The sequence below is a fragment of the Scaptodrosophila lebanonensis genome, unplaced genomic scaffold (genome assembly GCF_003285725.1).
Source record: "Scaptodrosophila lebanonensis strain 11010-0011.00,11010-0021.00 unplaced genomic scaffold, SlebRS2 tig00000001-arrow-pilon, whole genome shotgun sequence".
Classification (NCBI taxonomy): domain Eukaryota; kingdom Metazoa; phylum Arthropoda; class Insecta; order Diptera; family Drosophilidae; genus Scaptodrosophila; species Scaptodrosophila lebanonensis.
In genome coordinates this window covers 20818520-20845154 of record NW_022060529.1, presented here as the reverse complement: position 1 = coordinate 20845154, position 26635 = coordinate 20818520, and the positions used below count along the sequence as shown (strand labels likewise).

The window sequence follows — 26635 nt, the reverse complement described above, 5'->3', positions numbered from 1 at the left end:
GAATATTGCTTGTTTAATTGTACGCAACACACCAACGTGAAAAAACATATACATATATTGATGTATAAGAGCAGAAATGTCAAAAACAAAACAAGTTGTAGAATACTTTTTTTTATCATGTTTTATTCATATCTTCATAAGTAAATAATCAATAGTTGCAGAAATATGAAAAAGGTGACCAACTGAATAATATACAAGTATGTTCAATAATATGCAAGCAAGCCATAGATTTTTTTTATATATAAAATACTAATATTTATTATTATTTAGATATATTGAGTTTAACTCCTTTAACTCAGAGTAAATAAGTAGCAAGTAGTAGTAAATAATTGGGTGGCATAAACCTTTTTTTTTTTTTTTTTTTGAAGCGCTTTTCTCATTGACATACAAACAAGCTGAGTATTTAAGACCCCTTGGAAAAATATTATATCAATAAGGCTTAGAGTACCTTTGTCTTTTCCCATATCCTACACGGTGTCCACTAAGCCTTTTTATTATTTCCGATTGATTATTATAAAATATGTTTAAAATTATCGAAATCAAATCATATGTTGAGCTTACTGATTATTTCTCCTGCACGTATGTATCTGCACCATAACATAGAGAAAACAAATGTAGAATATAAATATAGATGTTTCTGCCGAAATGTATTTACTCTACATTCCAACAGAAACAGCTGGGAAATGCAGAAAGGCTAATCCAATTAGTAATGTAAAAGCACATTGATAAATTTCACATGAAACCACTAACAAAGCCAATGTAAATAGAGCGGCAACACAAGACTTTTGAAACAATCTTAAATTGACCCAAAATTCGTTCGGTTTGAGGCCAAAACCAAAATTCCGTTAACTTAGACAAGCAGCTTAAGAAAACATACGCTGAACTTTAAATCAAATGCTTTGGGTTACACCGAATCCACCTGTGATCCCAATTCCTAAGACCAAGAAGCCCTAGAAGAAACTATTTGGTCACGTATCCATAGCTCTAATGAATGCGCCTTGCCATCTTTATCCTTCCTGTGCCTATGCGAGCGTGTGTGGGTGTGTATGTGTCAACCTATTGGGCGCGCGTGCTGCATATTATCACTAGAACTCGAACTAGAACTAATGCCGGCCAACCTAATTCGGCGCAGCATTTTACTCGAGGCACTGTTTGTCTTAACGCACATCATCAAACAAGGACAGTGTGATAGTACGTAAATAAAAATAGGACAAATGCGAAAGTAGAACAAAAAATATGCGAATAAATAATTAAAATACCTACTTTTCGACTTCGGTCCGAAATTTGTTCACTTTCGGGGGATTTGCCGTTTTAGAGGACTAAACAGACATTAATTTTTTTGAAAATACATACCTGTTTCTCTTAAAGAAGACGTCAAAGTCAATTTATAAAATCATTTTATTTTTGGATAATACGAGTGCCAACATATAATAAGAATATCATTTTATAATCACCATCGTAACATTGTGTTCTATTCACAATTCATATTTCTAACCCAAATATTACCATTTTGTCAATAAATAAGAAGTTATCGAAGTAAGTTTTCCTATAGTTTTGAGCTTCTTGACTGATTAGTAATGAATCTGCAAACACAATATAAAGTCTAATTTAAATAAATGCACCTCATAAATGATATATTTAATATTTATTTATTTATTTTTATGATAAATGTAAATACAACAAGTTGAACTAATTTTGTTCGTTTTGGACTCACTGTGAGAAACACAAACACAATCTAAGTCTTGGGCATTTTACCGCTGACGATGTCTAACTCCCAAAAACCGCCAAATAGGCGCGTGCACAGACGGCTTTCACTTGATGAAAAGTTTTGCAAGTTGTTTGGGTTTGGTTGCGGTTTGGTTTTTCTTTGGACATAATGCCTTGGGGTCGACCCATCGTACTGATATTGATTGTCAACGGCACTTCCCAAGCGAAAGGGAATTGAACTTTAGAAAAGTAAAAAGTTTACGCAGCTGTCGTTTCTGGTGTTTAAGTTTGTCTGTGTCTCGGTTTATTTGAGTTACAAAGACTCTCGTCATAACTTTTTTACTTTAATTAATGGTCGATTAGTTGGCATTTTATAGTTCAAATATTTTACTATAACTGAAGCTTTTAAAAGAAGAAATCAATTTTACATACAACATTTGATACTGTAATAATAGCTGTATTTGTAATAAAAATTCAAATGCTTGGCTGCGCTTTACTCAATTCAAAAAATTCAAAGAAACTCGTGTTGCCTGGGTATTATGTAGCCTACCTACCAAGTTTGGCCGATGTCAGCCGTTTCTGAAATCCAGGCATTCATGCAGATAGATGTACATACATGGCTAATCGATTCGTCTCGTAATGGTCATTAATTATGTTTAGATACAAACCTAAACCAAGATTTTTGTATATATTTTGTATTTTAACTACGTTTTAAAATTAATATCCCATAAAGGTAATAGCACATAAAATTCCATGAACCAACCAACCATAACGCTAATCCGACAACGTAACAAAGCGCCACCTGTTGCTCGACAGTCGAAAACAATGGACATTAGCTTTATAGATTTGACTGCAACAATAAATTCAAATAGCTAATTCAAAAGCGGTCACCATGAAAGGGCTCCAACACACCGACACTCGTATGGATACACACACAAATACTCACTCACAAAGCACTATCGAAAACTATTTGAACAACAATGATATTAGCACCACAATGTAATTGTTTAACATTTCACTCTGCTGCTCCATTCTTAATATGCATTTTGTTTGTATTTTGCTTTTATCTTTGCCACATTTACAGTTGCTTGTCGTCGCTATTGTTGCTGCCACATTTTGTAGTTTTTCCAAACGCTCTCTCGCGCTTGCCTGCGAGCAGCAGGACATTGATGATGCGGCAGCGGCGCCAATGGGCGCATTTGCGCTCAAAAACAATAGATACAAAAACAACAACAATAACAAGGAGAATGACTACGACAACAACTATGGCTATGACTATGTCTATAGCTATGGCTTTGATGCCATTGGAGATAGCAACAGTAATGGCGGCGACTGGAGGAACAATGAAAACTATAACAACAACAAAGCGTCGACAAAATGGCAGCAACAAAAAGCGTACGGAAATCCCAGGAGCATATATACTAGTGCCAGCCCACGGCAGAAACAGCAGCAAAATGAACATCAACAACAACAAGAACAGCACCAGTTTGTTGATGATCCTGAGGATGCTCGCAATGACTTCCGTCTGCGATTGTCTGACTTAAATGAGGCCGTTAAAGGTGCGGGTACTGCTGTTGTTGCCGGGCAGCCGGCTGGCTATGACAATGCCAACAACAACAACAACAACAAAAATAACGACAATGCGTCCCAGCAACAGGAACAAAGTTTGTCATTCGACAAGCGCCGCAGCCAAAGCAACGTACAAAGGTAGGCAATCAAAAATGATGAAACGATGAAAAAGTGAAACCACAAACAAAAATTAGCTATGCAGCATTACATGTACATAGGTGTGTGTGTGTGTGTGTGTGTGTCGATTGGTGCTATGTATGTATGTGTGAATTTGTGTTCGTTGCCTGTTTAAGTTCTGATTGCATCTTAGGTCTGTCCAGCCATGATTATGACTATCTTCAAGGGAGTATCAATGGATACCATGAGGACATGAGGGAGCGGACAATGCCCCCATATCCTTCATAAATAGTACTAATTTTTAGTAAAATTTTTTGAAAACGTATATGGTTCGTTTTCATAGAATGAATTGAATCACCCCCTCTCTCAACACTGACATGAACATCGGATAGCTCCGAATCGCTTTTTCGTCACTCTTCCCATGTCATATTTTTTGGGTTTCTCCTTAATGCCTTGACGTCATTGTGAACGTAATCGTAAGCCCTTAAGCTGATTCGTTTCTTCTTTGTGCATTCCCCCTTCTCAGAATCACGGATCAAACCAATTCCATGCCAATGTTGTTATGCAAGTTGTGATGCAATGTAATCTAACAAAAACATTGTTGCAAGCTCAATGATAAAAGCCATTGCGGATTTTTTGATGCAAATTGTAAATTCTTTTATATAGTATATATGATTTTTCGTTTCGACATACAAGCATATAAAGTTCCTATATATATATTATACTTTATATAGTATACAAACGTTGTTGAAATTCGTTGACACGAGCGTTTTTAGCCAACATTATTTTCAAGTAAATGTATTAAAAATGTTTTACTCATAAAAATTGTGTTCGCCGCGAAGCGAAACTTTATTTATTTATTACAAGTATTATTGAAAGAAAACTTAGAGTTGCAGAATTATGTTCGTCACTAAAATGCTTACCTCGTGAAGATGCTTTTTTTAATTGATGTGCATAATTAGGGTTTCAACTTTACTTTGTTCTCTTCATACTTTTATGCGCATTCGCTTGAAAGCTTCAAAAGAAAACTTGTTTGTACGGTATTGTGTTTGGGCTTTTAGATAATGAGACAAGCTGGAATTATCAGTAATAATTCGCATACTAGTTGGTAGCTCTCCACCGAACACTGAACATGTCAACAAAGCAGTTCTGCACTATCAGTTGATTTGTTCTCTTCTTCAATTATACACAATTATATAGGTTTAATAGCCGACTAGTCATAAAAATGCCCAAGCTTTTGGAAATAATAGGTAATTAGGTATGTGGGAAATGTCCACTTGGATGATTTGCTGAAGGTTTAAGCGCGACAAGCAACTTAGCAACATCACACCTAGACATATGTCATATTTTGAACACAAAGCTACGTATGTATAAATTCCGATTGACATAAAAAAAACATGCTCAGCTCGCTTCGGGAACAGGTCGAACTAGTCGGAATGTGTCAATGTTTTTGGTATAGATCGAATAATTTACGCTTCATTTTTAAGGTTGGTTAGTCGTTACCAGGTCTCTCACCTATTGATATGTCTGCAAATCTTTACTGCTTAGTAAGTTCGGCTTTACTTGTTAAAGCAGTTTTGTTTAACTCCGTTGTCAGTTGTGTATCGTATTGCTTTGTAGGGTGGCATGCACAGCACCTCTGCAAAAGCTGCATATACCAAATGTTTCATCCGATGGGGTCGAGCTAAAGGTGGCCGAAGACAAAAACTCGTACACTCTCAGGTATACTAAACATGATAAAGAACAGACTATAACTAATTTTTTTCGTTACTCTTTATACTCTCAGCATTTTATATAACAGTGGCGCACGCGAGGAAAAGGTGCAATTGATTGATGGAGACGTCCTTATAGTCAATGGTCATACCAATCAAGTGTATCCTACTCAGGGGGGAACACTTCTTACAACATACACAGCCGGTCCCAATGGCACGTATGTCAAGTATGAATATATAGGCACAATTTTATTAGGCGCGTCTGCGAATGCGCTAAAATCATCAGTTGGCTAAGAGTCTACATTTGACAACCAAAGTTGAAATTAAATAAATGGAAGTCTTTCCTCTTCAGAATATAAGTCTTTCTATAATTTTGTGTGTATATATTCATCTTAATAGTTGTAGGATAAACTGTGCCACTTAAAACTTGCGACTAGTTCCACCTCCAACGCGAGCCCTTCACATTTCTGATACCAATCGGAATTTGTATGCAGTTAATAATAAGATACGTACATATGTACATATGTACGTTTGTGTTCAAAGTATAACATTCGACTATGTATGATTTTTCTCATTCCTAGCCGAGGCTTGAGCACTTCTGGGTATCAAAGTTAAAATATTTCACTTACGTAACCAATTCTGAAATTTTATTAAATTTGTTTATCCTTCCTGTAATATATTTTTAAAATGTTAGTTTCTGATAGTCGAAATTTTAGTTGTGTATATAATTAGATACAATTAAAGAGTATTGTTCTGCGCAGAATTGTCCCCTTAACTTGTTGACTGCTCAATGGGTAGCTATCAACTATATGAATTGTTAGCAACTTCTCAGCTTGTCTCATCATCATCTGCTCAAGCTTAATTCCGAACAAACCAGTTTTCAGCGAATGCGGAAAAAACATTAAGTACAAAGTAAAATTTGAATACTAATTATACTTAATAATATAGAAAGCTTTTGACGAGGTAAGAAACTAGTGGCAAAAGTAATTCCCTATTCATAAAATTTCAAATATGTATTTGTGCCGAAAGATACAAAACACTGGTACTGTTAGGTGTTAAGTTTATTTAATATCAATTCAATATTATCAATGTTTAAAATGTTCGTTACATAACAAATTTGTTTTTCATTAAAATGTCTATAAATAATCATGGAAATTTCGCATAGAAACCAACAAATTTTGTATGCGTATAATAATTGATAACACCTTTGACTAAACCGCTTCTAATAACCAATTGCACCTTCTACTTATGGCTGACTTTTTGATATAGCTACAGTTTAAATGTTCTTTATCAAGTTTTATTACATATATTTGTAATCGATCGCAATTACTCGTTAAATAAAACAGGGGATAGATGCCGTTATTTTAGAGATGCTGTGAATGCGATGAAATGCAATACACAACTGACAAAGGAGTTGAAAAGAAACGTTAAGATCAAAAACTTAACTCACTAAAAAATGTAATGGCATGGCTTTTAGGAGGTGCTAACAAATCTTCTCCCACTAATAATAACCTAGAACCATTAAATCAATAATAAAAATTATATTTCTTAGTAACGTAATTTTCACTATCAATTAATGACCTTTGACAGAAGATACCAAATTTTATACATATGTCACTAATAATAAATGTCAACACTAATTATTAAAGTAATTGCTTTGGTTTCATGATAAATTCATTTCCGCCAGATTGGCTCCTTGGCTCTTGGATCTTTAAAATACATCCATATCTATACACATGTTAATAATTGTGTACTTTCATAAGTGAAATTGCGTTGGAGCATTCAAGTTGAATCTCACTGAAGCAGAAGCTCAATCTCCACAAACGTCGAATTTCTAAACATTTCTGCCAACTTTGCGACAAAACTATCTAGCCGGGCTTTAATGGATTATATGTTTTTTGGATGGCTGCGTTTTAAAATATGTTGGTAAAATGGGGGGCGAGTATGGGGTGTTGGCTGACAAAAGGCAAAGCTTCGACAAGGAAAAAGGAAATCCGTTGCCAGCTACGGGCAGAGTCGCATAACGGCGAAGCTTTGGGTGCGCCATTCCGCTTTTTCAGTGCTCCCGCGGCTAAAAAACGCTACAAAACGAAAGCTAAAAAATTCATTGGCATTTGCTGCAGTTGAATGCGGAATGATGCGCTTTTGTTAAGCAACAAAAAAAAAAAAAGAAAATGGAATGAAGGAATATATTTGTGTACAGTCCCATGCAAATAACAAACGTCAAAAACTTATTTTTGTTCTCTAAAAAAACTTTTTGCAGTCAGCCGCAACTGCTTCCGGCACCAGCTGACTGCCTCTGGCTGCGGCTGTTGCTGCGGCTGTGGCGGCGTCGGCTGCGGAGCGTGAAATACGCCACGGCGTGAATTCATTGCCAACGCTGACTGACGCGCTTAACTTTTCTATGCATGTGAAATTGCAGCGAACGAGGTCAGCCAGAATACTATGATTATGACGGAATCGATGTGGAGGGCGAGGAGGATTACGCAGTGGCGGACAATGCTAGCTTCAACGATCTCCCAGATGACATTGATAGCGAGGACGCTGATGAGCTGAGCTCGCAGCTGCCATACGGCATCCAAAATGTGCGCAAGCGTCTGGTCCGCAGCGTCATGCCTCCACCCCACCATACTGGCAATGCTGGGAACGATGGTGTAAGTACACACAGAGAAGAAATCTGGAATTTTGTACATGATAGCGACAGAGATACAGAGCCAAAAGTGCAGTCAGCTCCTTTTTTTCTCCATCATAGATTCTTTATCAACACGTTTCGGCATTAAAATATTGCATATGTTTTTAAATTTATCTTGTTTTTGCAATGCTATTAATACGTGTTTTATTTTAAAGTGAAAACTCGGTTATCTTCATTCATAGTAATTACCTTGCCTAGAAATCTTTAATATTTTAAATAATAGCCCATTAAACGAGCAAGACCTTTTTTATGAAAGATTTTGAATGTGTTGGCCTTAGGCTTAAAAAAAAAACTATCAAAGAAAATAGCCTTATCTTAAGTAATTAGTTTTAAAAGCCATTTTCAAAAGTAGGCACATAAAATAGTATTCTGCAAGGCAGCTGCTAAAGATTTAACTTCAATACAGTGAGGTTATACTTAGTTGGATTGTTAAAAAAAGAAAACTATTAAGGGATCCTAATTAATTTTTCAACTTTTGCCTTGTTCCATATAATTGAAGAATAAAAATAGAAAAAATAGAAAGAAAATAGCATTATCTTAAGTAATTAGTTTTAAAAGCCATTTTCAAAAGTAGGCACATAAGATAGTATTCTGCAAGGCAGCTGCTAAAGATTTAACTTCAATACAGTGAGGCTATACTTAGTTGGATTGTTAAAATAAGAAAACTATTAATTATAATAGTTAATTATTTTTTCAACTTTTGCCTTGTTCCATATAATTGAAGAATAATGTTGGCAATTTTTTCCTGCAACATTAAAAGAAGGTGAAAGAATACTATATTTATGAAATATGCAATAGGCGAGATCGATATATTTTTTAGATTTAATCAGTAATGTGATGGGAATCTATGGTAATCTAAAGAAACAAATTTATTAATTGACAGATTACATACCAGTCATTATGTCCAACGAATCGGGTGACCATTAAACTGGAAAGAGGTCAATATCGACCCAATCATTATGTGGAGGTCACATGTGCTCATAATTACGTGCCACAGCCAATACGGGCCAACAGCAACAACAACTACGAGTATAAGTATAGAAGCAATGACCTGACACTTCTGAGAGCACTCTGGGCGGAGGGATCAGGCGAGAAGCGTGAGGTAAGTCCTAAACAATATCATTATTTTTTATACATGCATGAACACACTAACTAAATGCTACACTGGCAGATCTGCTCCGCCACAGGCTTTTCGTGCATCCAACTTAATCGCACCATACACTTGATACGTCTTGATGAAGGATCCGGCTGTTGGGAATCGGAGACGCGCACGGTGCCCTCCGGCTGTGAGTGTATGTGGCCGAAGCATAGCTACGGAGACATTGCCTCTTATCATCAGACCCAAAAGCGCTTCGGTACGCTGACCAGGCTCCGGAATGGCGGAGACTACAAGTCGGGCATCGGATATCGCCAACAGACTCTCCGAGCCCGTGGACAGGGTGGCACCCCAGGAAATGCCGCTCGTAGTCGACGCGACAACGTCGGCTACAATGACATATACGAACTCAATTGAGTACTAGGATAACGCTGTGAGAGTAACTGCCAGGCAGACAGGACCATTCCACATTGTGGTCGATTAGCATTTAATAAGTGCATATTGTATTCAAAAATAAATTATTGTCGCTATAATTTAGTTTTAATTAGCTGTAAATTACGATTCCAACTGGACAATTTTTTGGTTGGTTCAATATTAGTTAATTAATAATAAAAACTACAATGGGGCAACAGATTTGATTCCCAATTGCCTATTGAGTGGTGTAAATTGGAATGCTTGGCATTTCAATGAATTGACATCATAAAGCCAATAATGATAAAATACTCGCAAATGTCTGCCGTAGCTTATGCAAATAGATACATACGTATGTATGTATTTATACACAAACGGTATACAAGCATACATACAAACATACTACTCGTATATCACGCTGATTTTTTCAGCTTATTTGAGCAATAAATCAACGGGCGTATAAACAAACACACGCTGCGTAGGCCTATTTTATGAAAATCATAGCAAAAACAGAACACAGTTTGGAGTTAATATTCACATTATTTAACTTAAATTTAAATATTTGATCTTTAATTTACAAATGCAGCATAATTTATAGCTCAGCGTGCACGCGTAAATTAAAAATTAAGCGGAGGCAACAAAATAAATGTGGCCAAATCATTTAAAACAAATGCGCAATGCGTAAATCAATGCAAATCCTTTCACCGTAATTAAGCACCAGAGAAAATGTATGCACATACATACTTGTATGTATGTATGTATGTATGTACGTATTATTTTGCTCAGTGAAAAGGACTTATTGACCTACTACTGCAGCAACCTCAGATTTCAGCAGTAAAATTAAGATTTCGAGTATAAATTACTTAGTCCTTAAAACTTTACGTAAAAGTGTCACTCAAATGCTGAGCAATTTAAATCCTTCCCGAATTACATTGACGTTTCCTGCCAATTCGGCCAAAACAGTAATTAGGTAATGTCCCTTTCCAATATGTAGATTTTGCACAAAGGATCCTTTGAATTGCAGCAGCTCTCCTGTGGATTAAATTTTATTTTTGATGCTGAGTTTGAAATTAGAACAGTACAAATATTATCTACAGCGTCTACAATTACCCAAGCCATCTGCTGAGCGTCCATATATTATTTGCTTGTTTTCAGTTTATATAATAAGGAAAACAGTTTTTAAAAGCTATTGTTTTTTGTTGCACCGGTAATGCAATTTTCGGTGAGCTGCGACGGTTCGCTCATTCGAACTGGTAACTAAGCTGAACTATTAAATTGATTTAGTAATTGTTATTCCCTTTTCATATAAAATTAAAAGCACTTTTTGCCTGCTTCAAACATATCTAAAAGTTTCGTAATTTTAATCTATGTATCTACAAATTTAAACCACTACTACTTAAATTCATAACTTTATTTAAATTGCGAACACAGACTTGTTCACAAAATAAATAAACGAACTAATTCACTTTATTGAACAAACGAGGGATGCGTAAGCACGGTTGAGCGCATGGCAAAAAGCTCTCTGCTACGCGATTCTGATGTTTCATGAGCTACTGAATCCACCGCTCGCAAGTTGGTGAATCGTTCATGAACCACAAAACACAGAAGCGCAAGCACACGTAAATTAATTTTCGTTTAAGCAATTGAAACACGCGAAAAAGGCAAGAACTTGTAGCGGCATTAGTATTAAAACAGTATAGTTTAAACGGAATAACAGTTGCTATGTGTTAGCAGAAAAGTGCGTGCGCCATACGATTTTGTAAGGCTTGGTTTTGCTTGCGGCCCAAAACAAGTAATTTGCAAAGAATCGCAACGAAGTTGCGATGCGCTACAACTGAGGTATTTTACAAATCACGCTTGTTTGTGTGTTCTAATCAGTTTCTAAAACTAAACAATGTCCTCACATAGCACCTTATGTTGCTGACCACGTATCATCTAATCAGCTATTTAAGCGCTTGTTGTGCATTAAAAAGTGTCTAGAGTCGATGTTGTAAAAAAGTATCTGTGTTGCAACGACCGCGTGCTTGTGACGTAGCGTGCAGCGAAAGCGCTGGCAGTACCAGGAGCAGTCAGGCAGGCGGGAGGCAGGCAAAACAACGCTGGCAACTGTCGATAACTTTTGACGGTGTGTCGGGAGTTATCGCGCAAGGACCACGGAGCGATTGCCGCTAGCACTTTTGTAAGTGGGTGGTGTGAAAAAAGTGCGTGAGGAATTGTTTATACGTGAAAAACAGTAAGACTAGCAAGCAAGCAACGTAATAATAATTATGTCGATATTGTACTAAGGTAGTTGCTTGCTAAGCAGACGCGCAAGTCGGCTTAAGAAGTTAGGCAAGTCCTCATGCACCTAATGGGCCTTACTAGACTTACTGGTGTTTGGCCCATTTTTGCTTGGCGAGCAATTTGCTGTGGCTAAATTGCCGCGCGTTAATTACACGAAATTTACTTGGACACAATTTCTGGGTACTACCGGCTTCGTCATACTGAGTTGTCCTGTTTGTTTCTGAAAACGCCGGACGCAGATTGATTTTTGTTAAGTTATGCTTCTAATTCTGGTAAATTCGTTCAGAGTTGAATGATCTCAGGTCAATGCTTGAAAGCAAATCACAAAACCGCATTTAATTTAGATAATTTTCACTCACTAAAAGTACCCAAGGACAATGTCCAATAACAATCATCCACACGGTCATTTAAGCCAAGCTGCACAGAATCCTTCATGGAATCCCCTGCAAGTAAGTAAATGCCGGTTAGGCCATTGAAGTACGTTCACATTGCTCTGCATCCTAATGAGCTGTGGTGTTATTGTTGTTTTTTTTTTTATTTTACAATGCTGCCATCCATCTGCAGATACCATCGTATATACCGCGACAACCGCAATTGGCGCACATGTCCAACGAACGGCCCATGGTGCGCTCCCCGCTGGCCTGGCATGCGTCCGCACAGCCGCCGCCAGATGCCATTTACAATTTCATGTCGGCCAATCATAAAAACGTAATTAGCGTAGTTTCAAAATAGCATGCACGATATCCTCGCCTTCATCATACTCCCTTTTGTCTCCATCTGTACGTCAGTTTTGTTATTTCTTGAGTGCGTGTTTTACCTTAAATCCGAACGTAGAGCTTGCAACACTCCCACCCAAATAGTCCAAATCTTTTGCTTTATGCTGTACCATTATGTTTTAATATTTTAAAAGTGTTTTGTTCCAAACTATCTTTCAGTTACAATGCTAATGCAGATATTGTTGAATATATTACAGTTGGATCATCATCATCAAATGAATCCACTTCTAGCACCGCCATACGTCTCTGGAACATTGCCATTTGACTCCATGGATTTGTCGCTACAATCAAGTCGCAGCTCTGCTCCGCCACTCAGCAAGTCTGGCTTGACACAGCAATCCCCTCAACAACAACAACAGCAATCGCAACAACAGCAGCAGCAGCAATCACATGCAAATACGCATCAGCAACAAACTTCCCATCTCCATGCGCCCAACTACCCAACGATGTAATGCCAGTTTTCGACTTATCCAGCTCTGATAACATTCAAAATATTGTCAAATTGTTTTTTAGCCATAATCTGACGTCTAATGCATCTGGCTCACAGCAACAGCATCTGGCGGCCATGGTTGCTGGGCAGCATGCACATTCAAGCCTACTGCCCAGCAATGCGCCGCCCACAGCCACACCCACGTCGTCGGCCACCCCTATCAGTGGACCGCCAAATAAGTACATCAATGCCAATGGAAGCGATTGCGAGTCCTTACTGCCGCCGCCGCCTACCACGCCCACTAGTCTGGTGGCCAACGCTCCCAGCAGTAATCATGCTAGCAGTAATAATAACGTTCATTACATGCAATCCAACCGCGATGAGAACTTCAAGCTGGCGCAACTAAAGCGCAACTTTGAACACGAGGTGCGTGTTACATTAGGCTTTTTAATCCAAGAAGAACGCCTATTTTATTTAGAAAAAGATTTAGGTGTAAAATATTATGCAGTATGTTATCGTATTAAACTGACTTTTTATAATTGTTTACTTGTATTTTGTTAAAGTCCAAGCCCATGCAGAAACCCCCAGAACTGCTCGGGAAAGACTGCAGCTTTGGAGCTAGTACTGGAAAGCTGTCCACTCACAACTTGCAGCAACATGTGGCAACTAACAAGAAGGGTAAGTCCCCCATCAGTTGTACCTTTAAAAAGATTGCTAATTCTCTTGCTATCCGCAGGGTCGCCGCTACGTAACTACCATCAACAGCAGCAGCAATCATACAGCATGAAGTTTAATGGACCCCAGACGCCTCCAACGCCACAGTCGCCAGTAATGCAACAAACCCCACATCAAATGCAATCGCCAACAGCACACGGGCCTCCGCATGGATCATCTGGTTTGGATTATAATCAATTGCATATGCATCACCATTTGCATTCTGGAAATTACGGGCCACAGTCGCACCATATGTCACAACAAGAGCAACAGCAGCAGCAACATCATTTACACTTCGCGCCACATCACAATCAGCACCTGCCCACACAAATACAACAGCAACAGCAACAACAGCAGCAGCAACAACAACAACAGCAGCAACAACAACATATACCAGGCGCACAGTATCACGCACAACAGCAGCAGCAATCATCGCCTCAACAACAGGCACCGCAACAATTGCATTCCCGTAGCTCGCAATTAACGAATCTCGACATTTTGCCCAAGCCCAAGGAAATGCCAGCACGGGAGGATCTGAAGGGTGAGGAGGATCACACCGTCATAACCGACTTATCAACAACTGCTTCTTATCGCACACATGTGCCCGCATTGCCGCCACCGCCGACGACGAGCTCATCTGCCGACAACGAAAAGGCCTCGCAGCTTTTAGATGCCCCTGAATCGCCTTACTTGACCACATCGAATGAGGAGTCGCTGGAATCGAACAGCAACAGCAGCAGTCGTAAACGACGTAAACGAAAATCCAGTCAAGTCATGCGTTTGACGCCGAGCGACAATGGCACAATCTCCACCACCGCTGTTGCCGCCGAGGAGCAGGATGAGCAACTCAAGCGTTCCCGCATGTCCAACCAAAACACAAACAGTAACAGCTGCAGTCCCAAATCACTGCCTGCACAGCAGCAGCTGAAGTCTCCAAATAATGGTGGCACCGAACTGGATACGTTTGCATTGCAGACAACTAACAAAAACAATAAGATGGACACTGAGCTCGCCCAAGAAAATGGATGTCCAATGCCAACACATACTCAGTCCACGCCAGGAGCCACTTCAGAAAATAGTAATAGCGCACAGCTGTACAACGATGACAAGCCCAAGACTAAGAAACAAAGACAGGCGCTACTGCAGCGGAACATAAAGGAGCAGCAGCGTCGGCAGACTGAAGATGAATCCCAGGATTTGCCGGCCAAAGAGGAGCCTGTGGCACAGCCTATGCCGCCAAGTCCGCAAAGTAATAGTAGTAGTAGCAGCTCAAGTAGCTCCAGCGGCGGCACTCACAGTAGCCACAGCCATAGTCAAAGCGATAATACGAAAGCAACGACAGACACGCCAGCTTCGCCGGCACTTGTGGAACAAGGGAACATCGATACCAAGCCAGTGGTAAGTGTACACGATGATGAAGACGACGAGTTGTTCAAGAACGCGGAAAAAACAACCGCTATTGTTGTGGCCCCTCCGACAACGGTTTCAGAAGGTGGCAGTGAACCTTGCCATTTCGAAGAGGTAAGCATTTAATTTTATTTAACCGAATTAACTGAACAATGACATCTACTACCTTGGCAGGTGGAGGACAAGTTGGAGGAAATGTTTGCCGGCATTGAAGATGAGCCCGCTGAGCAGTCAACTCGCGTCATATCACCAACAAAGCAGGTAGCAGCTGCTGCTAGAAATGACCTTAGCTCGCAACTCACGTTAGAAAACAGTGTACGGGCTGCTAAGGCAGAGGAAAGCAAGTCAAAGGAAACTGAACCGACTGCAAAACTTCAAGAAGAGCAGCAGCCAGCGCCTACGCCAGAGGTGCGACCAATGGCTACAAAAGCTTCAATGAAGTCCACAATGCCTAGTCCCATACACAGCCCCACACCTGAGGCACGCTCCACATCTACACCGGTGCCAGCCCCACACACTGATCAGAGTTGTAGTGATACACCCCCACAGTCACAAGAGCAGCTACAGAGTCCACCATCAGCTGACTTTAAGTCTACGCCTAGTCGCCGCTTGCCGCCACGCCGACTGTCCGTGGGCATTGATCCATCGCTTTTGCGTTTTATGATAGACGATCCGTCGAAGCCAAAAAAGACTGCAGGAGCGCGCAAGAAGCTGCAAGGCTCAGGGACCCCCGATCTGCAAACGCCAATTCATAACGAAAGTGATGATGACAAGCCTAGCACCTCGGCGGCAGCGGCAGCAGCGTTAGCAGCGCGCAAGCTCAGTGAGGCGGCAGCTTCGCAGGTGCTGCTTGATCCAAAAAGCACGTCGACAAAAACGCCGCCCTCAAAAAAGAAAAAGGCCACGGCCAAGGGAAAGAACGCCAAAAGTGCGGGTGCTTCAACGAAAAATGCTAAGAACAATGCCAAAAATGCCAAGCAGAAGAAACAAATTGGTGGTCGCAAGCCTCCAACAACGGATGAGGATAGTACACCAGCACCTAGCAAAGAGAGCAATGGCTCATCCGAGCAGAAACTAAAATCCCCATACATACTTATCAAGCCCGATGGTAGTATCGTCATAAAGAACGCACATACATCCGAAGACGTCAACGATAAACAGACGAAAGTAAAAAAGGCACCGCACGAACGCAAAAATGTTCGTGGCATGCACTCTTCAACGCTAAGCAACCGTTACGATGCCGACACCACCGACTCCAGTTGGATATGCGTGTTTTGCAAGCGCGGACCACACAAGATGGGCCTCGGTGATCTCTTTGGCCCATATCTAGTCTCTGTAGATTGCGAGGAATATCGCATGGCAATACAAGCGCCTGGTGCGCAGGAAATCGATGCTAAAAAGCGAATGCGTAGCGACATGGTTCAGACGAATGCACGTAATGTGCCCGCGGTGGCGGCCACATTGGCGAAAATCATGCAGGCGCCAAAGATTACAATGGTGAGTGAGAAGTTATTTCATACATGAACTAATACTAATGATTTATTATAAATTGAAGCACAAGCGCAAACGAAAGCAACCCTTCGAAAACACCTATTCCTGCAGCGATGATCAGAATGAATCGCAGTGCTCGTCAGTGGATGTGGATCCGCTCGACTGCAGTTACGAGACAAAATTTATTGAAACATTTCGAGGCATGTGCAAGACTTCGGAGCACGGGTACGAGGTGTGGTTGCATGAGGATTGTGCTGTATGGGTCAGCGACATACAGCTTATTGGCGCCCATCTACAAGGACTTGATGCAGCGGTGTGGGATAGTTCGCGATCTCAGTGCCTTCAGTGCTGTCAGCCCGGTGCCATTGTCTGCTGCTTTCAACGCGCCTGTGAGGCGAAAGCTCACGTGCCCTGCGCTCGTTCCGCCAACTGGAGTCTCGACGAAAAGAATCGTATGGTATTTTGTGGACAACATGCACCGCCACCATCGACAGGAACAACAACAGAAATGGTGTCTCTAAGAACGACACCAGCTACACCAGCGTTAGTTTCCGCCGCTCCTCTGGCGTCTACGGCGCTTAATGTCAATTCGCTTCCCTGAGTGCGAGTGCGCCTGCACAATTGTCTGGCCATTAAACGTTGAGCGTGCCAAGTGTATGTTTCTTTGTCCGTTTCGCTGTACAGTGTACACACGAGAGTTAATCAGTTAGAATGCGTTAGTTATTTAGGGCAATACACTTAAGCACATATGTAATGTTACTTTATGTTAAGACTTCAGTGTTTGCACTTTCATTTGTGGTTGTTACTTTAGAATATTTCCTTAATATATCTGCACTGTAAATAATTTGAAATGGCCAAGGAATAATGGGAATTCTCCCAAAGCTATAGCTACTGCAGCCGAAGTGCGCGCACATTGCATTTTAAAGTAATATTAATATTTTGTATAAACTAGCTGCGGAACATTTAAGTGCTGACGTTTTGTTTTTATTATTTTTGTGTTTGTTTTTAAATGTCAAACAAGATTATTTACGCCTTTAATTGATCAACAATTATTAGATATTAATCGTAGGTAGCAGCAAAGTTACAACAAATTAAATGCCCCAATGGTTTAATTAGCTTGCTCATTTGCTTAGCCCGTCCCATTAGTTTTCACAGCATCACATTATTTTTCTTCTCGACCAAAATTTCATTTTCTTTTAGTTCAATTTGTGTGTGTATAAACAAATACTCCATGCCATAACACTTAATATCCAAAAATATGCATAACATATGAGAAAAATTATAGAAACGCAATGTGCACAGCATTAACTGAAATAAGCAACTATGCATAAATAGAAAATGTTTGACACTAATTAAAACATTCGTAAACTATTTAAAATGTAATATTGTAAAACAATAAACAATTAATGTAACTAACAATTACAATAATGACTATGACTACATTTACATGTAAAACCTTGTATTGTATTTATTTATAGGCATTGTACGTATTGAAAATAATTTTAATTCTAAAATATAAAATATTAAAAAGCTATAGAAAAACCAGTCCTATGTAGTTGCCATTATTTGCTGGGTATGGATTATACCATTACTATTACCGGCAAGTTATTCGGTGAACCTTTTTTGAATGCAAATTAGTTGGGAAATGAAAATTACGAAAACGAAAAGGAGGCGTTATGTTATTGACACATAGATGATCGGCAAGACTCGAAGAATAGGTAAAATACTTTCGCCCTGTCCGTTCCTGTTATGTTATGCGTTTAACATAATATACTTGTAGTATCATCACCGTGAACATATCTAAGTATTTGGACCAAATCGGACTACTATGTAGCAGACATTCTAAAGAATAATACATTCTCAAAGGATAATACAATGAACGAACGGCTTTCAAAACAAAACATATATTTAGTAAAATTGAAAGCTGCTGATCCCACATTTACAGTTTTAGAATGTATATATTCTTACAAAAACATTTTAGCATATCAAAAATAAAAATAAACAAATGATTTCCAAAGGTAGCTTTTTGTAATCATATTTTTTTATTTAAATAAATATGGAAGAGGTACAGAAGTTATGAATTTGAACAATGAGACTATTTAGAATGCTTAAATATTGTACAACGATTTTAAACGGTACACATTTCTAACTTAACTTAGACGGATAAATAAATTAGCTAGGAATAATCTCATTGAGAGCGGCTCAATAATGGCGTACACGTCGTCGCATCTGATGCGTAATATCGTTGGGCAGTCGACCGACACTGTTTTGGGCGACTTCGTAAGAAGTGGCGCCACGGTAGAAATCGGTTTCACGACCCTTATCTGCCCTGCTTCCCAACTTCAATTGGGCGATGTTTGGATCGCTGCGTCTCTGAGCCACCTGGAGTGTGGGTGCCGGGATCAGTCCATTCGCTAATGCCGGCAGCTGCACATTCAGATGACGATCAGTGTTTTGGGTTCGGGAGTTACCGATCACCGAATATGTTGCTGGCTCAGCTGCTACCTGTGTCAGCGGTGGAAACTGTGGCAATAGTTGCTGTTGCTGTTGATAAGGCACAAAAATGTTTGGCGTTAAATAGGGCTGTTGAATCGATTGTATCGTCGGCCGCTGCTGAGCCTGATGGAAATATTGCTGATGTTGCTGCTCCTGGTATTGTGGTTGCTGCACATATGTTTGTTGGGGCGTGTGGTAGTAAGTCTGCTGCTGTTGTGGATGCTGTTTCTGTTGCTGCACTACTTGTATTTGTTGCTGCTGTTGCAATAATTGATGTTGCTGTTGCTGCTGTACTAACTGTTGCTTCTGCTGCTGAACAAATTGCTGTTGGTGCTGCTGCTGCTGCTGCTGCTGTACTAATTGTTGTTGCGACTGCTGCTGCGGCAGCACGATGTGTTTCTGTTGATATTGCTGAGCTATAAAACTTAACTGTTGTTGTTGCTGCTGCTGCAGTGGCTGCTGTTGCTGTAGCTGTTGGTGTTGCTGCTGTTGCTGTTGGTGTTGCTGCTGTTGCTGTTGGTGTTGCTGCTGCTGCTGCTGCTGTAATGTTGCTGCTGCACCTGCATCTCTGAATTTATTGTTTAGGAAGTCGTTGAGAGACACATACGAGCTGCTCTGCGTGACCTTCACCTGTGGCTGTCTAACCAGGGACGATATAACGTTGCTGACCGAATTGGGCTGAATGCGTTGACCCTCGGCGCGGGCAATTACGATGCCCGGTGGCTTAACTTGAGGAACTTCTGCTGCGACTATAAAGTAAACAGAATCTTAGTTGTACGGTTTGATAGCCACGGCTAGTGAATTCGCCTTACCTGGTGCTACGGGCTTCAGATAACTGTAGCTGTTGGTCACCGTTGCCGCTGCAATTCTGTCCACTGATGGCTTCGCCACACGCTGCTGCGGTCTGCCAGCTTGGTACGTTGAAGGACCGCGTGATGGGGTTGCCTTGGTGTGGGTTACTTTAAAATTCTGCAAGTTGGAATCGTCAACAATGGCACGCGTTAACTTATCAAAGGGAAGGAAAGCGGAGGATGAGTCTTGAGTGCCGCTCACTATGGGAGCTGCGAATGTTTGTGCTGGTGTGTTGTGTGTGTTGTCATTGATGTGGATGTTGTTGCTATTATTGATTTGGGCTGCATTTGGCTGCCTTCTGGGCGCCTGCGTGACTGACGTGGCCGTGTAGCTATAGCCATGATTGTAGTTGGATGCTAAAGCTGAAATTTGCTGCGCCAGCGTTGACAATGCTGTGGGCGTTGTTCGTTGGGGTGTTACTGGTGTGGTTGTTGTTGTTGCTGCTGTCGTTCTGCTAGTGGTGCGTGGAGTGGTGGTGCCACGGGTACGTTGTACTTGCGTCTTGTAGCTGTTGTAGCGATTGCGACCTCGGTTGGCGCTGCTGCGGACGGGCGTCGCCTCAGTCGTAGATCTACTTGCGTGCTGAATTGTAGTGGGCGTGGTATTACTAGCAGGCGTGGAACGTGTGGCAGGCGTATAGACGCGATTGCCTCGCTGCACCTGGAACCGTTGTAAATTGCTATGAACACTTTCCCAGGTGGCCTTGGAGTCGCTGCTTTGCAATAGATTAACAGAACTTGTGTCCTTTTCAATATTGCGTACGGTGAGCTTCTTATTGGGACCCGAGTCAGCTCCGCCTCTAACATGTGCCAATGGTGAGGGTGTGGTTGTTGTTGTAGTTGATGTTGAACTTGGAGTTGATGTTGACGTTGTTGTGCTTGTTGATGATGTTGTGTGTCTTGTGGCAGCCGATAGGCGCGACAAACGCAGGCGACTGGCAGCCAAGCGCTCCAAATAGCTGCGTGTGGGCTTTAGTGTTGTGCCCACACTTGTTGTTGTTGTTGTGGTGGTGCGTGGTGTAGTGCTGCGTGGTGTCGTGCTGCGAACCAGGGGTCGCAAATTAGTGCGGCGCTCGTAGAGCTGTGAATGGTGCTGTCTCTTCAGCGTTGCTGCTTCGCCTGCTCGTTGTTTCTGCGAGTTACGTCGATAGCCACGAATTCGCTCCTGCGTGCTGCTGATTTCCGTAACCGTTTCTGTTGAGGTGCTCATGGCTGGCGTGCTGCTGATCGCTGCCACAACAGGAATTGTCGTTGCATCAGCACTTAAATTATTTGTCTCGCCGTCGTGAGAAGTTAACTTAACTCCAGCCAGCAACAATTTTTCCGCTTGCTGATTAACATCCACTTTTTCCGACTGATCATTTAACTCAACGCCCTTAGCTTGCGAGCCAATGACGCCTTCCTCTGGTATGGCCGCTGTCAAAGCTGCGGCTTGGCCTATGGATTCTATGGCGGGAAATTCGTTGATATCGTCAGTGCTGGGCAAGATCGGCGGCTCCAACAGTCCTAGAGGCACCGCCACCACTGAGTTTGTTGCTATTGTAGTTGAGATTTCTGGCGTAGCATCTGTTAAGTCAGGTTCAGGTGTTGGTGTTGTTGTTATTTGAAATGCCACAGCCTCGGCTTCATCGGCTGGAGATAATGTGGGTGCTATTAATAAATATTCGCCCACATATTCATCATCGTGCGGGGCTGCTTCCGTTGTACTGGTTGTGGAGGATTTGTCTTCACCAAGCTTTAGCTTGTGGCCGGAATCTTTGTGTGTATCAATAGGTATTTCATTTGGCTGCAGTGTTTATGTGTTGTTTGTTTATGTGTTGAATTGTATGGGTTGGCAGAAGGTGTGACAATAGTGGTGTGGATAGTGGAGTACAGACAGTTAAGCACAGAGATAGATAACAAGTTAGAAGCATAGATAGAAACAGAAATACAAGTAGAGTAGAAAATGATGTTGCAAGTTTAGCTTAATGTCTGCTCACTGGGAATCTTAGTTCGTTCAATTCGTTTTAGCTGCTTAGCTTACAAGTATTATATAAAAAAAACATAGCGGCTACTGCGAATGGAACATTATAGCTCTTTCGATTTGAAAAGGCAAACAATAAGCTAAATTTTTAATAATCTGCTAGCATTCAACATACTGATGTACTTACCGTAAATCTCACCGTACTTTCCGTCTGCTTTGGCCTATTATACACATACGATGTAGTTCCCTTGCCCTGCGTGGCAAATCCGCGACTCAGAAACCTAAAAGGTTGCTTCACCTTTTGTGGCGCCATTGCCTGATATCCCGAAACACTTGGATCCAAATCTGTAGAAACTTCATCAAGCAGATTATTGATGTTTGATACCAAATCTAGCTGGGTGGCCTCCTCGTTGGTATTGCGTATTTGCTTAATGTACTCCGGTGCCAGAACCTCATTCTCATTTCCGTTGCTAGACAAATCGCTCAGCTCGTTTAAGCCTGAATTGACGCGCTCCGCGAAGTTCATCTGCTTTTTATAGTGATACTCACGCGGATATTCGGCGATGATGTGTGCATTAGTGTGATCGAAATTGATGCCAGGATCAGAGGACAGCTCGCCCAGGCTGTTCACATAGATGTCATCGCCTTCGGATGTGATGCTTAACGGTTCGCTCTTTACAGCCTCACCGCGCGCCGATTTCTCATCCGATGTCACCTGAACTTGATCAACCGAAATGGGCTTTACAGCCGCAGGCTTGCTTAGCACTCCACTTTCATGGGACAAGTCCTTACTGAGCGACTGATGAATGCGCTTCGACTGCAAAATAGGCGCCTCCCCTTGCCCCTGCTGCAATGCCTTGGTTATGGTTTTCATAGGATACTCCATCATTTGGCGCACTCGCTCCATCATGTCATGTGTGCTGCCGACTGTGCTTTCCATATTCTTTTCATAGTACTGCTCCGATTCATCGCAGTTAACATTGCGATACCAATCGCATACGAAATGCTTCTGACTGAAAAGCGTTCCATTCGGACAGAGAAAACCAAAGCCCTGCGCCGAACGTGCGGTGTGAGCGCAAATTCGAAAAGCCTGACAACGGCTCTCCACGTCCGCATAGTAACCTAAAGGTAGAGCATAAAACTTAAGATTAATTTCGATTACGAATGTCTGAGCCCCAAAATTTCCCTTACATCATTTTTCAATGTTCAAGCCATTCTTAAACATTAGATTGACCTCATATGGGAACGGTTTTCAAATTATGTCATTATACTGAGGGTATAACCATCACAGCAGAGATGGGGTTTAAAAGAAATTGTTTGATTGCTTAATTTTCTGATTAGTGTAAATAATACACGTATTTTTATTTAAATAAGCATTTAAAAGCTAACCGTTTAAGCCGGTCGGCCTCAGACTTTCTTGTTCCTAATTATATAGCTGATAATTCTAAAAAACAAGTTTTATATCTATTGCTGTTTAAATAGCGACAGATTTCACACATCGCCTACCTTCGTGACGTCCTTGACATACAAAACTGGTCTTGGGAACGGTGCTCAGAATTGGGTAGTCCACGCCTGGCTCGCCTGGGATAGTGTGTCGCAAGTCGAACTCCTGGTCCGTGTACTCATTGGATTTGTCAGCATCCTCGAAATTGTCCTGAGCTCCAACGCCTAGCAGGCCTCCCACGAACATAACAAGTAGCAAAATTTTCATTTTTGGCGCTCGCATGCTGAAAGCAAAAGTGTTTAACTTATTTAATATTCCACATATTGTGCCATTTCAAAGCGTTCCGTATTACAAAATATTATGCATTGGACTGATTGATAAATTATGAATAGATAAATATTCATTGATTAAATGACCGCGGTGTTGAAAACTTTGCATATAAATACAAAAGCTATCAGACGAGCCACAGAGCAACTGCCGGTAAATTAGCATACCTACTCAGCATACACATGCCCCTCTACTCGCCTTCGCCCTTCTATCGGACCGGGCTCCGCTCTTATGCATTTCTCACGTAACCGAAACAAATCAATATGAATAGCGATATAGTTGTTACACATTTAGGTCTTCTTCGGAGCTAATTTATAAACTCAAACAAATACCAAATAGAGCTATACATAGACTTATACGCGGCACTGTCAACCAACTAGACAGGCAGGCGTGGGTCGCTCTCAATGAATTCGTCATTTGTTGCTTTTTTGGTTGCCATATAAAACTACGCACTCGTGCCCAGCGTAACTCACACAAGTGAGCGCGTGCTTTGCCTCAACTCATAGAAATCGAGCTTCATGTTTCGAGCAACTGCAATAAAAGGAAGTGATCAGGCCTAGGTCGTACAACCTTGAAATATTTGCTCCAGTTTCCATCTGATTTAATGCTTCGTTTTATAAATATTTATGGCCAAATTGATGGTGACATTTAATTTAATTATTAATGCGTTGCATAGGCCGAAGCTTTGTTTCCATGTTACATAAGAACTTGCCTGAAGTTTGTTTAAGAGACTGATAAAAATGTGTCTTTTTGTTGCTTAGCAGATAGACCTACGCAAAATTTAGAAACTAAATTATTTTAATTGACAGCAAGAAAAAGCACTAAATTCGATTTCATTGGAATGCGGCTAATTGAAAATAATCAAAAATGTCTTAAGCACACAGACTCAGCGCTTTCAATGCTTATATAATAGTGCTCGAGTCAGTAGATTATCAATTAAAGTGTGATGTTCAGTTGAAAAAGTAAAGGAAGCACACAAATATTCTAGAGTCGTTACTATACAGAGGCAGGCGGCAGCTGAGTTCAGCAGCTGTTATTGACAGGCCATCAGCTTTTAAAATTATATGTGCTGACAGCGTATAGTGTTATATATTTAGCGAATTGTCGGCTATTTTTCTATAATAATTTATTTAATAACGGATCTCACTTGATTTGCCAAAAGCAAACAAAAGACTTAAGACACGAACTTGCCAAAAGCGGACAACCACTTCGCATGTTTTCTGCAATGTGCTTGTCAGTAACCACCGCTATATTAACCGACAAGGGTACAAAAGAATGTTAGCAATTGAGTGCTGCGGTGGCAAGTGCCCGACACCCATAGATTCGAGTGCAGCTCATGACAGATGGGAGTGCACGCATATTTTTATGCAAATTAAATGAAGAAATGGTGGGTTGGTTTTTGTTTTGTTTTCATATACTATTGCAAACACTTCATAAAACGCTTCACAACAAATATTGAATAATCCACAAAGCATGCAACAATATTGGCAAAATATGCAAACTCAACCTGGTATACGGGTATATATTATTTTTGCTGGAGTAAAAGCGAATCAAAGCCAGCGAAATAAATAAACAACATATACTCAATTATTTTCCAATTTTAACTGTCGATGCCAAATTTTGATAACATAATCAATTATATAATGCCGCATGCATGCAAATCTTCAATTCGTTCGTATAATGACTGATGATGTAAACATCATAAAATAATTATAATTGAGGCTTATTATTTGGCAAGCATTTGAATTATTTTTATTTCTTTGCACTTAGCAATTGTGTTGATGGGCCATTTCTGTAACAATTTATTGATGCTTTTAGTCACGCCTTAATTGTGTGATTGTTATAGTCTGTACCCCAAATTTTATAAAATCGAGATGTGTGATGTATAGTAGCTGCATGTCATGCTGAAAAGTTGTAAGCCGTAGCTTAGTGTCACAAATAAAATTCATATACGAGTAGATATAGCCACCTAAACGGTAAGTTTTATTTCAAATCTAAATGAAAACCCAAAAAAAAACTTCAGGCTCATATTAATTTTGTTTTAAGCTTCATAAAATTCCAACATATTTATATTTTCGTAAAAATATATAAACGAGGAGTTTTAAATTTGAATTATTCTTTTGTTTATCACCTTTTTTATGTGTCATAACCTAATAGTCATTCATTTGTTTACTTATATCGACTTATTTATCAATGTTTTATTAAATATTTATACTTGCTTTACAGCTTAATTGTACCAATAATTTGGGTTTTCAAAAGAAAAATTCATATACAATTCAATTTCTTTTATTTATACTTCCAACTATGTACATAAAAGAAGAAATTGCTTTGATATTGATTAAATTGATTAAATTAATTGGATAACTAAAAGTCTATCTTCAAAGCATCGGAATTTAACTTGGAACATCATTGAATCAAAATATCTTTATGACAAAATTGGATTATTGACCGAATAGTGGTGCCCGACTCGATGTTTGAAGCTCCTTCCATTTTGAAATAATTTACGCGATATGTCAGTAACCTTCAGCTTCACATACATGAAAATGCTCGTATGTATTCTATATGCTATATGTACCCATATATTAGCTTTTTGTTAGCTAACAGCATGTCAACAAACTGCAAATATACTAATTCTATATAATTTTGATAATTAATACTTAAGAGACATCTAATGGAATTTTAATGATGTGCGTTTGTGAAGTCTCTCCTACAAACCATGTAGCATATACATATGTACATATGTATGTATGACGTATGTAAATTTCTCATTGGAATGCATTTTCACGAAGTGTATGAAAAATGGCTTTTGCTTAATTTAAAGCGCACCCGAGGGCAATTGTAATTGTCTGCAGCGGTTGAAAAGGCAAAGAATATATCTGAATTATAACAAATGATGATTTCGTTCGACATTTTCAGGGTCAATATCAAGATCAATAGCGGCAGCAAACATCCAAACAATACAAGTAATACTACATATTTACAGCAACCACAACAAAAGCCACAGAAATTGTAATGCTGCCGCCAACAATGAGGAAGCGTCGCTTAACATTCGAAATCAGCAGCATCATCTTCAGCATGTGTTTCAAATAATTTGACTACAACTACAGAAGTTGTACTTCTCATTGTTTTTCAAGCACGGATGGTATAGA

General features: G+C 40.2%; 3 protein-coding genes across 5 annotated transcripts; 2 read left to right on the top strand and 1 right to left on the bottom strand.

The window, feature by feature from the left end:
* Positions 1–2599: 2599 nt before the first annotated feature.
* Positions 2600–9377, top strand: LOC115632089. Its single transcript, XM_030529102.1, has 7 exons — positions 2600–2706; positions 2995–3414; positions 5014–5115; positions 5195–5332; positions 7528–7759; positions 8681–8899; positions 8969–9377. The coding sequence occupies exons 1-7, from the start codon at positions 2600–2602 to the stop codon at positions 9308–9310; spliced, it is 1560 nt and encodes a 519-aa protein (XP_030384962.1). The 3' UTR covers positions 9311–9377.
* Positions 9378–10928: 1551 nt separating this feature from the next.
* LOC115629741 (uncharacterized protein CG5098) lies at positions 10929–17724 on the top strand. 3 transcript variants are annotated; one of them, XM_030526288.1, is made up of 9 exons: positions 10929–11143; positions 11953–12036; positions 12152–12295; positions 12561–12811; positions 12877–13219; positions 13357–13471; positions 13530–15028; positions 15089–16411; positions 16470–17724. In XM_030526288.1, the coding sequence occupies exons 2-9, from the start codon at positions 11965–11967 to the stop codon at positions 17004–17006; spliced, it is 4284 nt and encodes a 1427-aa protein (XP_030382148.1). In that variant the 5' UTR covers positions 10929–11143; positions 11953–11964; the 3' UTR covers positions 17007–17724. The 3 variants fall into 3 exon arrangements, with proteins under 3 accessions (XP_030382148.1, XP_030382139.1, XP_030382156.1); XM_030526279.1 differs by having other exon boundaries at positions 11213–12036; XM_030526296.1 differs by lacking the exons at positions 11953–12036; positions 12152–12295 and having other exon boundaries at positions 10930–11143.
* Positions 17725–18607: 883 nt separating this feature from the next.
* Positions 18608–24006, bottom strand: LOC115632012 (uncharacterized protein YMR317W). Its single transcript, XM_030528989.1, has 6 exons — positions 23960–24006; positions 23222–23442; positions 21903–22837; positions 19714–21538; positions 19307–19650; positions 18608–19051 (listed from the first exon to the last, which is right to left on the bottom strand). Exons 1-6 carry the CDS (start codon positions 24004–24006, stop codon positions 18608–18610), a joined length of 3816 nt encoding a protein of 1271 aa, XP_030384849.1.
* Positions 24007–26635: the final 2629 nt, after the last annotated feature.

Coding starts and splice junctions, on each gene's coding strand:
- LOC115632012 (XM_030528989.1), bottom strand. CDS start 24,006: ATGAAGCTCGATTTCTATGAGTTGAGGCAAAGCACGCGCTCACTTGT. Junction 22,838..23,221: donor ATGTCAAGGACGTCACGAAG/GTAGGCGATGTG, acceptor CTCTACCTTTAG/GTTACTATGCGGACGTGGAG. Junction 19,651..19,713: donor TCTGAAGCCCGTAGCACCAG/GTAAGGCGAATT, acceptor TTTACTTTATAG/TCGCAGCAGAAGTTCCTCAA.
- LOC115629741 (XM_030526288.1), top strand. CDS start 11,965: ATGTCCAATAACAATCATCCACACGGTCATTTAAGCCAAGCTGCACAG. Junction 12,812..12,876: donor GCGCCCAACTACCCAACGAT/GTAATGCCAGTT, acceptor ATTGTTTTTTAG/CCATAATCTGACGTCTAATG. Junction 15,029..15,088: donor AACCTTGCCATTTCGAAGAG/GTAAGCATTTAA, acceptor CTACCTTGGCAG/GTGGAGGACAAGTTGGAGGA.
- LOC115632089 (XM_030529102.1), top strand. CDS start 2,600: ATGAAAGGGCTCCAACACACCGACACTCGTATGGATACACACACAAAT. Junction 5,333..7,527: donor CCCAATGGCACGTATGTCAA/GTATGAATATAT, acceptor GTGAAATTGCAG/CGAACGAGGTCAGCCAGAAT. Junction 7,760..8,680: donor GCAATGCTGGGAACGATGGT/GTAAGTACACAC, acceptor ATTAATTGACAG/ATTACATACCAGTCATTATG.